This window comes from Myotis nattereri, assembly GCF_964212035.1.
Source record: "Myotis nattereri genome assembly, chromosome: 5".
Lineage (NCBI taxonomy): Eukaryota > Metazoa > Chordata > Mammalia > Chiroptera > Vespertilionidae > Myotis > Myotis nattereri.
The window spans coordinates 71,673,693-71,689,020 of record NC_138080.1 but is presented as its reverse complement, the minus strand read 5'-3'; the positions used below and the strand labels follow the sequence as shown (position 1 = coordinate 71,689,020).

General features: G+C 36.2%; 1 protein-coding gene across 1 annotated transcript in view; it reads left to right on the top strand.

Annotated features, from left to right (window-relative positions):
- BLTP1 (bridge-like lipid transfer protein family member 1) overlaps positions 1-15,328 on the top strand; it is a 166,732-nt gene that overhangs the window by 94,660 nt on the left and 56,744 nt on the right. The window contains exons 46-53 of the mRNA XM_081091830.1: positions 822-997; positions 3,156-3,862; positions 4,536-4,781; positions 5,259-5,352; positions 8,112-8,162; positions 10,117-10,323; positions 11,742-11,980; positions 14,678-14,922. Of these exons, the coding sequence (XP_080947956.1) occupies positions 822-997; positions 3,156-3,862; positions 4,536-4,781; positions 5,259-5,352; positions 8,112-8,162; positions 10,117-10,323; positions 11,742-11,980; positions 14,678-14,922 (1,965 nt within the window). The remainder of the gene's footprint in view (positions 1-821; positions 998-3,155; positions 3,863-4,535; positions 4,782-5,258; positions 5,353-8,111; positions 8,163-10,116; positions 10,324-11,741; positions 11,981-14,677; positions 14,923-15,328) is intronic.

Below are 15,328 nucleotides of genomic sequence, written 5' to 3'. Positions count from 1 at the left end.
ATCTTTTGAGCTTGGCCTGTCAGCATTTTGAAAAACCCTAACTTAACTCTGGTGCCTTGTCACATATAGAAATTTTTTGATATTTGCAACCATAGTAAAACAAAGACTTATATTTTTGATATTTATTTTATATATTTAAATGCCATTTAACAAAGAAAAATCAACCAAAAAAATGAGTTCGCGTGGCACCTCTGACACGCGTGTCATAGGTTCGCCATCACTGACCTATAGTCATTAAACAGAAGAGTGGCGTAGTTGTTTATCTCATATGATAACGTTATTTGGAGATATAGATTGGCTAAATATCATGACTAGAAAGATAAATTTAATCATACCCTATTGTGTTCAATGCTATGATAAGACTTTTTTTGAATGAGCAGTAGGGAGCCATTGAAGATTTTAGAGCAGAAAAATAATGTGACAAGAACTAGACATGGGTAGCAATGTGCTAAATGGATTGAATTAGAGAAACAAGGTGAAAAGATGAGTTACTGAAACAGTTCACATGTGGTAATGAGCTTAGATGGCTGTGGCTTTGATAAGGTAAAGAAGAAATATTATGAAAGTCTTATTTAATGGCTTAAATATTGAGAGTACAAAGCAAAATCTTTGAAATCTTTTTAGTTCCTCAAGTGACCAGAGACAAGTGGGAGAGTGGGCCACAGGCATTAACAGGTTAAGTATAATTAGATTATATTTATTACAGAAGACCTTTTTGTGTTTCACCCTACACACATGAACTGGGTTAGGATAAGAAAAAACGCTGCAGTAAATGATGAATTATATAAATTGCACCAATATGAATGTGTTATGTCTTTTAGGTTGTTTTCAAGCCTCTTCTGAGTCACACAGGGATTCAGTCCCAGGATGCGATGCCACTGTGCTACCGCATGTACTTTGGCGAACACCTTTCATTTTCAGGGACACTGGACTGTCTCCGAGCAGATATCGTGGACTCAGACACAGCCAAGGAGAGAAAAAGCAAAAGGGCAAGAAGGTGTCTTGTGTTATTGTTGTTTTCATGTAAAATTTTGTACAAGGGTAATAATACCTATTTGTTTTTAACTTTGCTTCCTTCTCATGGTAATGAGAAATTAATTTTAGTATCTTAATGAGAAGACAATTTCCATTTAACCAAAATAATAGCCACATTAACAGGTTATGAGGCCTGTTTTTAGGCCTCTTTTTGAACCATGTTAGCACATCCATGAGAGTGAGCCACATACATGTGGTGATGTAGACACGTAGAATTTATTTACTGTTGCACTAGTTAAATTTTTATGATCTTATGGATTTTAATTTTGTACTTTTATTTAGAATTTATTCCTGGCCTCCTTTCTGAGTTGACTTGTCGCAGGTGGTATTTTCTATTAGGAACAAAATAGAGGTCATACAGAGGCTAGCCATCAGAAAAAAGACACAGGAATGCCAAATGTAGAGTGGAGAGAGTTAAGAATCATCTTTTACTATCATTCTTTATTGTCATGGATAGTTCTTCAGTTTCTTCACCGTTTGTATAGGAAGTAATATGCCTACTAATAAGATTTGTCTAATATTTTGAGAACTTGAAGTTTACTTTGGGTATATCTTGCTAAAGTGTATGGGAATAATAGAATATGGGCATACGTAGCCTTTCTGATATGAGGTTGTTTGTGACATGCTTGGTTTCATCCAATTTGTGCTTTTGCAAGGTAAAATGAAAGCAAAATGCACATGTATCTAACATAGAGCTAAGTGAAATATATTTTTCATTTGAAATACTCTACTTAAAATTTTAAATAATTTAACAAAATTGGCTTTAAAAATTTCATGACAATTCTATGTAGATAAATAGAGCCTTCTTTTAGTTTGTTTTAGGTTTAAATATTCGAGGATTTTCTAATGACACAGGAACGTGGCAATTGCAGTCTTTTCTATTAAGAAAGTCCTTGCTTTTCACATTGTGTGGTACCAAGCAATGACTATTCAAGCTAAAAACCTTAATGATTATTAGGATTACTTTTGTTTTTTGATCTTACAAAATGTCAAAAAATTAAAATCTTTCTTACTGTTTATTATAAATATATAGAAAATCATAAATATAGTAAAACTAATATTTAGTACATTGTAATTGAGAATATTTTGAAATTAAATTCCCTTCTGTAAAACTCATCAAAGGGTGGTTTGAATAGTTCTTGCCTTCTTGTCATGTGACTCACAATAAAGAATGAGCACCTTTTATGTGCCTTGGCAAAATGTCCTACTTCACTAAGTATTGACCAGTTTCCAACATTTTATCCTTTGCATTTTAATGTCATGTAGCATTGTCACAAGTTCCTTTTACTGTGTATTTTTTTTTTTTTTGCCAGAATCACTTCCTCCTGGTTGCCCTCATCCTTTTTGTTGCAACCAGTTTCCTCTTCATGCCAATAAGTGTGACTTCCCTGCGCTCCTTTGGCTGCATATCTAGTTTCTAGAACAGCAAAGTGGCAACATCTCCATGGTCAGCTGTTTCTTCTATAGCTCCATTTACATTAAACTGAATTTCACTACCAGCCTTATAATTTTTTTTTGTTTTATTGCTGCATTTTTATCCTTGCTGTAAATTCCCTGTTCGATTATCATAATCTTTTTTTTTTTTTTTTTAATGTCACAAGGAGGCAACACACTATATGCTTCCCTGTCTGGGTGTGAATGCATAACAAATGTTCATTGACCAATCACTGACAGACTTTGACAAAGTGATATGATTGGTCACTGATCACGATGCCTGTCCGTTATTTATGTAGTGACTCATGCACTGAAGAGCTAGCAGCAAGTTTGTGCTTTATGCAATTGTTCACAGTAAATTTTGAACCATGTTGTTAGGGAACTGGTGTTATTTAAACTATGATAACAAATCCCTTCACATTGGAATCATCAGTGTGGTGTAACATCGTTGGCAAGAAAAATTGTTTTATCTCTTCACTGAAATCATTAACATAAGGCTAATTTTGACTAGTCAACTTATAAAAAGTTGACTTAGTGAAAAAAGTAAACTTGATTTCATGCTGAAAAGTATTTAAATGACTTATAAACATATTATCTTGGAGATTATTTTGCTAATAAATTAATAAAGATTATACAGTCTAGAAAAGAGGAAATAAAAACCTTGTCATTTATTTTCACATTTTTAGGCAAGGGCATGTAAATCTTCCTCCACTTGAGTTCAAACCGGCATTAATGTTGGAAACCTTTAGCATCAGTGCAGTCATGATGGAAAAGTCTGTGTGCACCCCTCAGAACTCCACCAATGCTCTTTCTTTCCATGATCTTAACAAGCGTTACTACAATACCTTCCACTGCAACTTCACCATTTCCTGTCAGTCTATAAGCCAGCACGTGGACATGGCTTTGGTTCGTCTCATTCATCAGTTCAGTACAATGATAGATGACATCAAAGCGACTCAGACTGACATTAAACTGAGCAGATACACAGCTGGATCAGCTTCACCAACACCTACCTTTAGAACCAGAAAACATCGGGATTTCCGCTCCTCTGACTTCAGCCGCAGTTCCAGAGGAAGTCTTAACGGTGGCACCAGAGTAAATAATGCAAAGAACAAACGGACCAACCCTGAGAATAACAAAAAGGAATCTCGAAACAAAAACTCATTGGGAAGATCTGAGAGAAGAACCTCCAAAGTGTCTAGGAAAGGCTCCAAGGACGTGGTGGATCACATGGCGATCCCCATGGATGACTCTGACTCCATTACCGTGTCAGAGCAGAGTGAACCCTCTGCCGAGTGCTGGCAGAACATGTACAAACTGCTGAACTTCTATTCTCTCATCTCTGATCCAACAGGAATACTGGAAAAATCTTCAGACGCATTTGGACCAGCAGGTAATGGATGTTTCATATTTTTTAAATTGCTGTTTAGAATTGCAAACATATTAAGAAAGGCTTTAGGTTGTTCATGATGTTTTCTTTTTTTGTTTTGTTAATCCTCACTCGAGGATATTTCTCCATTGATCTTTTAGAGAGAGTGGAAGAGAGAGGGAAAGACAGAGAGGAACATCCATGTGAGAGAGACACATCCATTGGTTGTCTCCTGCACGTGCCCTGACCAGGGCCTGGGCCAGGGAGGAGCCTGCAACCAAGGTACATGGCCCTGATCAGAATCAAACCCGGGACTCTTTGGTCCCCAGGCTGATGCTCTATCACTGAGCCAAACTGGCTAGGGCTCATGAGGTTTTTTTCATGTGATGAGTGGATAATTGAGATGCACAGCAGTTGGCAGTCAGGAGAGAATAGTCATGTGGTCAGAACTCCTGTGCCCCATTTCCCACCCTCTCTAACCTTGTGCAAGGTGCTCCGGTAGAGCCACACACACCTGCTGTCAATAACTGTTTGCTTTCAGTGTGGCCACGGGAAGATGTAGAAATACTTTAAAAGTCATTTTGATAGGGAAGAGGAGGAGGAGAGCCGGTCAGGAAAAGGAAGGAAAGAGAAATAAGTGTCCTTTCATTCCACAGTTTTCATGTCTAAACTTGTGTGTTTCTGTTTACTTATGAAGGCGTTCGGAGCCCGACAGAGCCAACCTGTAAAGTGGTGTTTGAGAATGAACAGGACAATAACAGTGTGACAAAAACGCAGAGGAAGCGCAGCTTGGTGACAGCGGAGCCCCAGCACGTCACCCTGATTGTGTTCGGGATCGGCATGGTGAACCGCACACACCTGGAGGCGGACATTGGTGGGCTCACAATGGAGTCTGAGCTGAAGAGGATTCATGGCAGCTTCACACTGAAGGAGAAGATGAAAGGTATGGCACGTTCCCATATTGCTGATGCTTTTCTGAGAACTGACTCCATCTCCCCAATTCCTGCTTGGCAGTTCTAGAAAACCAAACTTCCAGGTAGATCAGAGAGCTAATTTATGTAGTTTCTTTTTCCTATTTTTGTTTTATAAAAATTTCCAAATGTTCTGCACTAAGTATTACTTCTGAGATTTAAAATGTCATTAGGCTATTTAATGCCCTTTAGACTCTGTACTGCATGATTGGCATGTTAAACTGAATATTTAGCATTATTCCAATTTTAACATATTATATACATATATGTATACATGAACACAGAAATAAAACGTCAAGGAAATTTTAAAAAGTAGTTTCAAAATATAGTTTAAATTTTATGTAACTTTAAAGTTATCCTTTGTCACTGAACATTTTATGAGTAAAATGCAAATTTAATATGAAGTGTAATTATTATAATTCATATAATTATTTTTCATCACATTTAAGATGTTTTACATCAAAAGATGACTGAGACATGTGCCACTGCACATATTGGTGGGGTTAATATTGTGCTGCTTGAAGGGATCACACCAAATATACAGTAAGTGTATTGATTTTTATTCTTAAATTTGTTTGTTATAGTTTATAGGAAACTTAAAATTCATTGGATAAATCCCACACTTGCTGAATTTTGAAATTTATATACTTAATGTTTCAGATATTATGATTTCTGTCATTAAGAATATCACACAATGAAATGTTTTAGAAAAGTGATTTTGCCTTTCTGAAAGTGGTTTTACTACCTCCTTCACCCCTCTTTAAAAGTAGACTCCTGGGACATTGTAAGATTATGTATCAAGAAAAATGATCACTAGTGCAAATTTTGGTTAAACATAAGATATGCAAAAGCTGGCACAATTCAAATAGTTAAATAAAACAAAATTATAGTCAAAGGATATAGACTGTCTTGGTTTTATGTTAAGCAATCATTACCCATATTCATGTTGGGTTTTAAAACTTCCTCTTGCCATTTTTGCATTTAAACTGTAATGCCTTAGAGACCCTTCTAATAGTATAGGTAAGCTTCTTATAGTGACAACTAGAGGCCCGGTGCACAAAAATTCATGCACTCAGGGTGGGGGGTGGGATGGGGACCTTCAGCCCGCCTGTGCCCTCTTGCAGTTTGGGAGCCCTTGGGGGATGTCCGACTGATGGCTTAAGCCCACACCCTCTGGAGAGCAGGCCTAAGTTGGCGGTCAGACATCCTTAGCGCTGCCACGGAGGTGGGAGAAGCTCCTGCCACTGCTGCTGCGCTTGCCAGTTGTGAGCTGGGCTTCTGGCTGAGCAGCGCTCCCCCTGTGGGAGCACACTGACCACCAGGGGGCAGCTCCTGTGTTGAGTGTCTGTCCCCTGGTGGTCAGTGCGTGTCATAGCAACCAGTCGTTCCATCATTTGGTCGATTTGCATATTATCCTTTTATTATATAGGATGGTCTTTGGTTGATTACTTCCCATCCATCCACCCACAATAGGGCTAGGGAAGGACCGTACGAGGGCTCCAGGGCATGTCTGGCCCGTCTCACTCAGTCCCGATCGGCCGGACCCCAGCAGCAAGCTAACCTACCAGTCGGAGCATCTGCTCCCTGGTGGTTAGTGCATGTCATAGCAAGTGGTTGAGTGGCCTTAGCATATCATTAGCATATTATGCTTTGATTGGTTGAATGGATGACCAGACGACCAGACACTTAGCATATTAGGCTTTTATTATATAGGATGACAATCCATATCACTTTTCTTTTGACTCTGTCCTTTTCCTTATAAGTTCTATTCTTGAATCTGTTTAGAATTATTACCTTTACACATGATAGTCTCATCTATTATCAATACATTAAACCACTTACTTGGTTCAAACAATTTGGGATTATAGACCTTCATTCCTAATTTCCTTCCAATGGAGCAATTTTATGTTAAAATTACAAAATGTGCTTAGGTTAGATTTTGAGAATTTGCTTTTAAGGTTATAAATATATATATCCTACAATGGTCCTAGAAAGCCTCTATCATGTTAATTACTGACTAAATAGGGGATTTGGTTCAGCATTGTAAAAATTACACATTAGTCATAGATTGGCTAGTTACGTCTATTAATAATATTTTAAACATGGATAATGTGATAGCTGTATGGGGGAATATTTTCTGAAATAGATGTGTAAGTCTTGCTGGAGAATTTGTACTTGAAACCTTGGAATGAAAGAGAACATATTTTATTTTAGCCGCCTGAATGTTCCAGTTTGTATTTCTTAAGAAGTCTTTCAAAAGACCAGGGAATCCAGTAGTTGGGAGAGACAAGATCTTTCCTGGTCATTCACTGTGGGAGAGGGGCTCTCATGTAACAACAGTTATCTTAGGAAGCACCTACTGTGGAGTTTCATAGAAATTACTTTACAATTCTGTGACCTAGGGTGGCTTTATCCCCCTTAGGGAACAATAAATTAAGATTCAGAAAGATCAAAGTGTTTGCCTAAAATGCTTCAAATGGTATAGTAAGAAGGAAGAGAGGCCTGAATCCCGCGTTCTGGCACCTCGCCATGTTGCTTCTGTAGACAGTCCTCACAGACCTCAGGCTCCACATCCCCTGTTGACGAAATTAAAGTACCATGCTCACCAACCTATTCAGAAAGTAAAACAAATTTCTTTACATGTCCTATATGTTTTATTTACTGTCCTATTGGATCCCTTGTCTCTATTTTCTATTAGCTTTTAAGACAGTGGTTCTCAACCTTCTGGCCCTTTAAATACAGTTCCTCATGTTGTGACCCAACCATAAAATTATGTTCGTTGCTACTTCATAACTGTAATGTTGCTACTGTTATGAATCGTAATGTGAACATCTGATATGCAGGATGGTCTTAGGCGACCCCTGTGAAAGGGTCGTTCGACCGCCAAAGGGGTCGTGACCCACAGGTTGACAACCGCTGTTTTAAGAGAAGGGCATAAATAGTCACTAAACTTGCAAAAGCATATTTATCGAACAGACTTTCTAAGTATTAGATAGCCTTTAGGAAAAAAAAATAGGAAAGATCCCTTAACTTTTATATTTGAAAAATAAAAGTTATTACTCACTGCTAGATTGTAGTAGTGTTAAGTGTTCCTGGACTTATTCTTTGGCTTTTTATTTCCAATTTCAAAGAAAAGGAAAAAGAACTAAAAAAGTAGTTTAAAAGGTTCTTTGAAGGAAAATTGTAAAAGTGGGAAATAAGAAAAGCTTTCCAGATGATCGGTCATGTTGTAACTGATTTATGCACGAATGCTTATCTGCTTCCTTTTTGTTTCCTGCTTCCTCTTGAATCTTCATCTGTAGACTGGAGGATTTTCCTACATCTCCTACAAGCACAGCCAAACAAGAGTTTCTGTATGTCATATTATTCTTTTTCATGGGCTTTGTGATTAACATAGCACTGAATAGTTTTAAGGATAATGTTATCTGCATGGCTATGAATGTATGTAGTTATTATTATTTTGTAGTTTTAACATAGACCCTTTTGTAAATTAAAGCTTACTGGTATTCAGCAAACACACAGGTAACGGCTACCTTTTTGCTTTGTTGTTGAACGATTGTAGCACTGTAGGTGTGCATTGCTTGTGCTCTTTTTAGACATGTTACTGTCAAAATTTATATTATAACATATCCTTATTAATGTTTGACGTGATAGTAGAAGCCAAAGTGTTTCACTTTGCAAAAGATTTTTCACTAATTGCAAAAATAATTATTAAAACTAACATTGAAAATATCTACACATCTCAACCTTATGGTCCTGTTTTAAGATGAGGAGCGTTTATTGCTCTGTTGACAGATTTTATATATGACTTTTCTATATGTGCTTCTGTATTTTGATTGCCTTGATTTGACTCATGTATATCTGATATTTTGTAGTAGTGAGCTATATTGAGTGCTATATTTAAAAATATTCATCACATGAGTCTTATCACTGTGACAAATTAATGTGTTACTTAGCACTGGTTATTTCTTTGGGCATTTTCTGTAAAATTTGAATATGCTGAATAAATATTTGAATCTGTATATTAAGTTCCATGCTGGTAAGATTATCATACTTGGTGAGATTTGTTTCATTGCGTAATGATAACAGGCCATAGACAAAATATCAATTACCAGCCCTTCGTTGAGATTAATGTGATCTTTATCTCTTTATCAGCCAATTAGAAGTACTAAAAAAGAATAAATTCACTAATTTTAAATTAGAGAAATTATTGTTTTCTAGAAATCACTCTTCCATATTAATGCCATTTTAATAGGTATTGGAAAAAAAAAAAACTACCAGTAAGTCCACTTTAGTAGTCATAGTAGCTGAAGAGGATTTATTGTTTCCCTTTCATCACTGAGTGCTTTGCTAAATCTATTTATTTTTCAAGAATCCTTTGCTCATTTGAAAGATAGCATTTATGTTAGAGGCCATATTTTTACTATCTGGGCCTTTCCTGGTGCAGTTCATTGACAGGTACCTTTCCATTGTATGCCAAAGACTGCTTTGTCATGGTTTCTGCACATGTGACCTATCACATGCTATCTGAGTAATTCCATAGTTGCCGTGTTGAGAGCCATTCTTCTGCTGTACTTCTTTCTGCTTATTCATTTCACAAGATTCAGTGAGTGCTTATCACATTCAGGGGACTGTTCTAGCCACGGGAAAGAGAGCATGAGAGATCAAGAGAGAGAATATTTCTGCTTTATGTCTATATCAGTAAAGCGTAGCAGTTTTTAAATAAGTAGTAGTTACTTGTTATGAATTGGACTTCTGTCATTTCTTTGTTACTCACTGAAAATAGAAAATTCAAGTTAATTTCTTCCTTCCTGTTAATTTCTCTTAGTATACTTTAATATATTAGATGATTATTAATTTGTTTCGATTTTAGGAAGTATATTGCATTTTTATCTTTTCATATTCAGTGTTTGTGCTTTCTTAGTGGTTGTATAGATACTAAAATAAGTTGGAGGAGAATAGTGGAGTTCTGAATGGAGAAAAAAAGTGAAAATGAAATTTTGTGTTGCATGTATGTAATGTGTCAGTGTTCATGCTTTTACTTACACAAGATCCCAGACATATGTTCTTCTATAAAGTCTGTATTAAAATAGAATATTTGGTGTGTCTAGCAAACATTGTAAAATAAATGTATTTCAATATTTATAGAATACTTATTCAATGTATGATTTAAACACATGAAAAAAATATTAATGTGTTTAGTTCAATGAGTAACTTAAAAGCACTTGTCTTGCTCTCAATACTACTACTTTTCAAAATTTATCTTTACTTGGCTATATTTTAATAGTCTTCCTTTCCTGTTGCTAGAACTGTAGTAAAATGCAGTATCGCCAAGTCCCAGGCCCTCTACAGTGCCCAGAGAGGGTTGAAGACGAACAACGCTGCCGTGTTCAAAGTCGGAGCTATCAGCATCAACATTCCACAGCACCCCGCCACCTTACATAGCATGATGGTTCGGAGTTCTCACCAGCTGTCGAAGCAGATCTCAGACCTCATCAGACAACCTTCTACACTGTAAGTTATTCCATCGAGTTTTGTCATTCTCTACAATTCTTTGCTGTGTGAACAGCAATGTGGAAGAAGACTGAGCATTGACCATGATAGACACAGGGGCAGGTGGAAAGTAACCAAGCATGATGGTAGGTAGTACTGGATATTATATGTCACAAGTGCCATTGTCAGTGTTCCATTGGGCATCAATAAAGCTTAAGAGCCCTAGAGATATGTGGGCAGCATAAGAGGTATTAATAAAGAGCCAATTGGCAAATTCTAGGAATGTATCAATTCTTGTTTACTCTTAACTCATTGAAATTTATGACTGCATAGATTTCAAAAGCTTCAGTGCCCATTTATGTGCCATTCATGGTTTTGTGCTGTCCTTTCTGTACGTGGTTCAAGGCAGTGTATGATCATACCATACAAATGTTTTAAAAGGCAATAATTTGGACCTTGGCATGTTACCCTTTATTCCCTGTGTCTGGAGCCCTTATTCATGGGTCTGTATCACTGCTCTCCAAAGCTATAACTAATGAATAACTAATAAATATATGATAAGTAAAAGATAAAAATATGTTCTTATTATTTTTCCCATCCTGGTAAAAAAAAATTAGTGGGTTTTTTTTGGTGGTGTCCAAAAGCAGTGATTTTTCCAGTTGTTCTATCTAGATCTTTAATTCTGATGTAATATTCATTCCTATCTAAAGTTGCCTAAGTAGTAATAATATGAATGTTTCTTCTGTCAGTGGAATATGGAATCCAGATTGTGTCACATAAGCCTTAGTTTAAAATACTCTAAGGAATTTTTCCTTATTAGAATGTATTGCCCCGAAAGTGTAATAGTTAGAAAAATCAGACTCTGTAGTCAGACTGAATGAGTTCAAGTCCTGGTTTTACCACTTTCTGGCCATATTTCCTCCTTTACAAAGTGGAGATAATAGCGTCCACTCAAAGGGCTTGTGCGATCAATGAATAAATGATATAAAACACACGAAGCACTGAAAACAGTACCTGGCACAGATAAGCACTCAATTATTGTGGCTGTTGGTGTTATTATTGTTATTAATAATGGTAGCAATAGTAGGCCACAGTAGTAATAGTCTTACAAGCAACAGTAGAGTACACAATGCTAAAGTCATGGAATTTGGAAGCAGACAAACCTGAGTCTAAAGTCCAATTAGTTTTACATTGATGATATGAATGGCCTTGGTGTTATAGCATTCCAATTTATATTGTGATTATTTCTTTTTGCTTGCTTCTTTGGATCATCATTTTTAATGGCTGTTTTTAGGAAGTCTCAATATGGTCTGGAATTAGAAATAAAACATCTATTTATAGTATATTTTTGCTATTTTTATTAAGAACTCCAATAATTTTATATAATAAAATGGTAGACATTGTGTTTTTTTTAATTATTATTATTTTTTGCTTTGTAGCGCACAGCCTGTAAAAGAAGATGTTGCAACTCCCCTACCTTCTGAAAAAACGCCAACGAGTGTTAATCAGACCCCCATTGAAACAAATGAATTTCCTCAGCTGCCGGAAGGCTTAGAAAAGAAGCCTCTGGTCCTGAAGTTCAGCACCATGTTGGACGGCATTGCCATTGGAGCTGCGCTGCTGCCCTCCCTGCGGGCTGAGTACAAGATGGGCAGGATGCGGAGCCATGGGATGACAGGTAGCGTCTGCTTCCAAATTCTGTCTCAGAATGTAGTATTGGTTTTATAATTAGCAGTTGTTTGATGAAAAGATATATTTGGTTGTATAGATATTATATGAAAATTTTAATCAGAACACTTTTAAATTTCATTAGTGATATTCCTCAGTCAAGTAGCAGCTATCAGTACACCTCCCTTAATAGCAAGCATGTACCCTACTTTCATCTGAACTCTTTAGACTTATTGGACTATGGAGGCCATTTCTCCAGTTAAACTTTAAGTTGAATAAATTTCTACATCTGTCAGTTTTGTATTGCCTGAATAACATGGTTTAGGTTCAGATTGGGCGCCTTTAGCTCAAATTAAAAGTAATTTGACTTCTTCAAAACAGCTACTTCTATAAGATTTTGTGATCCTCATATATGCTGACCAAAAATGCTTTGCTGTTACATTTTTATCCTGAAATGTGTCATATATAAGTTTAAATTATATGCACACAGTTTAAAGAATAATGTCTGTTACACATTTAAGAATTAGAAAATACCAATACTTTGAAGTCTCTTTCAAGGATTACCACTACCAGATAACATTCCTATGGCTGCGCAGGGGATAACCACTGTCATGAATTTGTGTCCCCAGTTTTTTGCTTTTCTTACTGTACATGTAGATACTCATAAGTGACTTAAAGTTTATTTGCTGTTGCCTGTTTTGAACTCCATTTACATGGAATCTTCCCACTAACATATCTTTTAACTTGGAATTTTGTTTTTGCTATACATTTTGTTTGAAGTTCATCTATTCATTTTTCACTGAAATACAGTAGTAGTTCATTAAGTGATTATATCACAATTTATTTATCCATTCTGCTATTGATGGATCTTTGGCCCATTTTACAACATTGCTATTACAGTTGATCTCATATACATGTCCTGGTGTACAGTTTCTCAAGGGTGGTTATTGGGAGTGGACAGCTAGACTGGGGTAAATGCCTCTACACCTCACTGGGAAATACAAACCTTTTCTGAAGTGCTTGTGCCTGCCAGCATTTACTCCCCCACCAGGTGAGATGAGAGTGTCCTTTGTTCCACATTCTGTCAATACTCCTAAATTTTTGCATCTCTGGCAAATGTGGAATGGTACTTCATTGTGGTTTTAATTTATATTTCTGCAATTACTAATGAAACTGGTTTTTTATATTATTAAGAGGCCCTTATATGTTTTCTCACATGACATTTCTGTTGATGATTCTCATTTGTTTCTTGCCCATTTTAACATTGGGTCATTTGTATTTTTCTAGATTCACAGTTAATTCTTTATATATTTTGTATATTAAAATCTTTGATATTTTATGTTTAACATATATTGTCACCCAGTCATAGGGTTATCATTTCACTTTGAGTTGTCTTTTGATCAATAGATACTTTATTGTCATTGAATTTACCAATATTTTCCTCTATCATGTGCATTTTTAAATTGTTTTTTGTTAATCCTCACCCAAGAGTATTTTTTCCATTGATTTTTAGAGAGTGGAAATGAAGGAGGGAGGGAGGGAAGGAGGGAGAGAGGGAGAGAGGGAGAAACAAAATATTCATCAGCTGCCTCCTGCATGCTCCATGCTCCTGCATGATCCAGCCTGCAACTCCCCTTCCACCATCTTCCCCCGCCGACCTGTGTCCTAACCTGGAATCGAATTGGTGACCTCTTTGTACATGGGACTATGCTCAACCAACTGAACCACACCAACTGGGCTCTATCTTTTATGTCTTCAAGAAATTCTTTTCCTTCCAGGATCATGAAAATATTCTATATTTTTTAGTAAATGTTTTAAAGGTTTACTTTTTATATACTTCTTAATCTATATGGAAATGATTATTATTTTTCTTTAATTTGGTGTCTGGAGTAGTATGCACGACCAGTTATCTCAGCATCATCTATTGACTAATCTGTTTTTCCCCCAGTGGTGTATAATCCAGTTCTGTCATTTATTAAGTGTTTATGTATGTGGTATCTATTTCAGAGTTCTCTGTTATGTTTCATTGCCCTATTTGCACCAATATCATATTGATAACCTGGCTTTTCCTTGTTTAGGAGTTGTCTTGGTTATTTTTGGTTTGTACTCCTTCGTACACATTTTATAATCCATTTGTCAAGTATATATATTTATATACTTATATATGTAGGGAAAATAGTCTATTTAATGCTGTTTGAGTGGAGAAAATTGGTAATGTACAGAACACTATCAGTAGACTTGGTTGGTTGGAAAGGAGCACATGGGTATATGTTACACAGTATACGTGACAGTCAGTGATAGAGCTTGATTTTAATAAGGCATCTACTACTTCTTAATTCATTTTTCTTGCACCTATTTGTTATAACTCTTCTGTAATAAGGGTGATTTCTTTTTGTCTTCTATGAAACGAAGAATATTTTAAGTGTTTTTCTAGCACCTAACACAATGTTGGGCACCTATTAGGCTTAATAAATAATTTTTGCTGGCTTAATAATACTTACTGACTGACTCTTTATAGTAACCATACATACAGTATATTGAAAATATAGGAAATACGAGCACATTTAAATATTTTTTCCATATCTTTCAATGTAGGTTTTGGGATATGCATATACTTTTCTTAGGCACCATTTTTGAACAAAGTAAGGAATGAATGGGTGAGTGAGCACCTGAATGAACAAACAATAACTTTTCTTCTTTCTTATAGGTGCACAGACCAGGTTTACATTTGAGCTGCCAAATCACAGGTTGCGTTTTACTTCAAAAGTTTCTGCCACAGATATGTCTACTATTCCTCCTTCTGCCAGTCTTAACCTGCCTCCTGTTACTATGTCTGGGAAATACATCATGGAAGAGCATGATAGTTATTCAGATCAGGTGTGGAGTATAGATGAACTGCCTTCAAAACAAGGGTACTTTTTACAGGGAAATTATCTACGTTGTGTGGCAGAAGTAAGTTTATTTTTTAATTTTCTTACTCTGTAATTAGAGGCCTTCAAGTTTTAGGTGTATCAAAATATGTAGTGATCCAAACTTTTAAGACAAATTGTTAAACCATTTATTTCTACAGAATTCTCTACTGAATCTGGTATGTGTATGTGTGTGTATGTCCCTCCCTCTGTAGGTTAACTGAAGCATGTTTTTTTATTAGTCATCTTTGACCTCATTATTTCTTACACTGGGTTTCACATCCATCTCTGCAATATTTTCATGGTTCATCTAATCTAATAAAATACAAATAGGGTAATTAACCGTACCTCTGATACACTTCCCATTGGCTAATCAGGGTGATATGCAAATTAACTGCCAACCAAGATGGTGGCCGGCAGCCATGCACCTGAAGCAAGCAGGAGGCTTG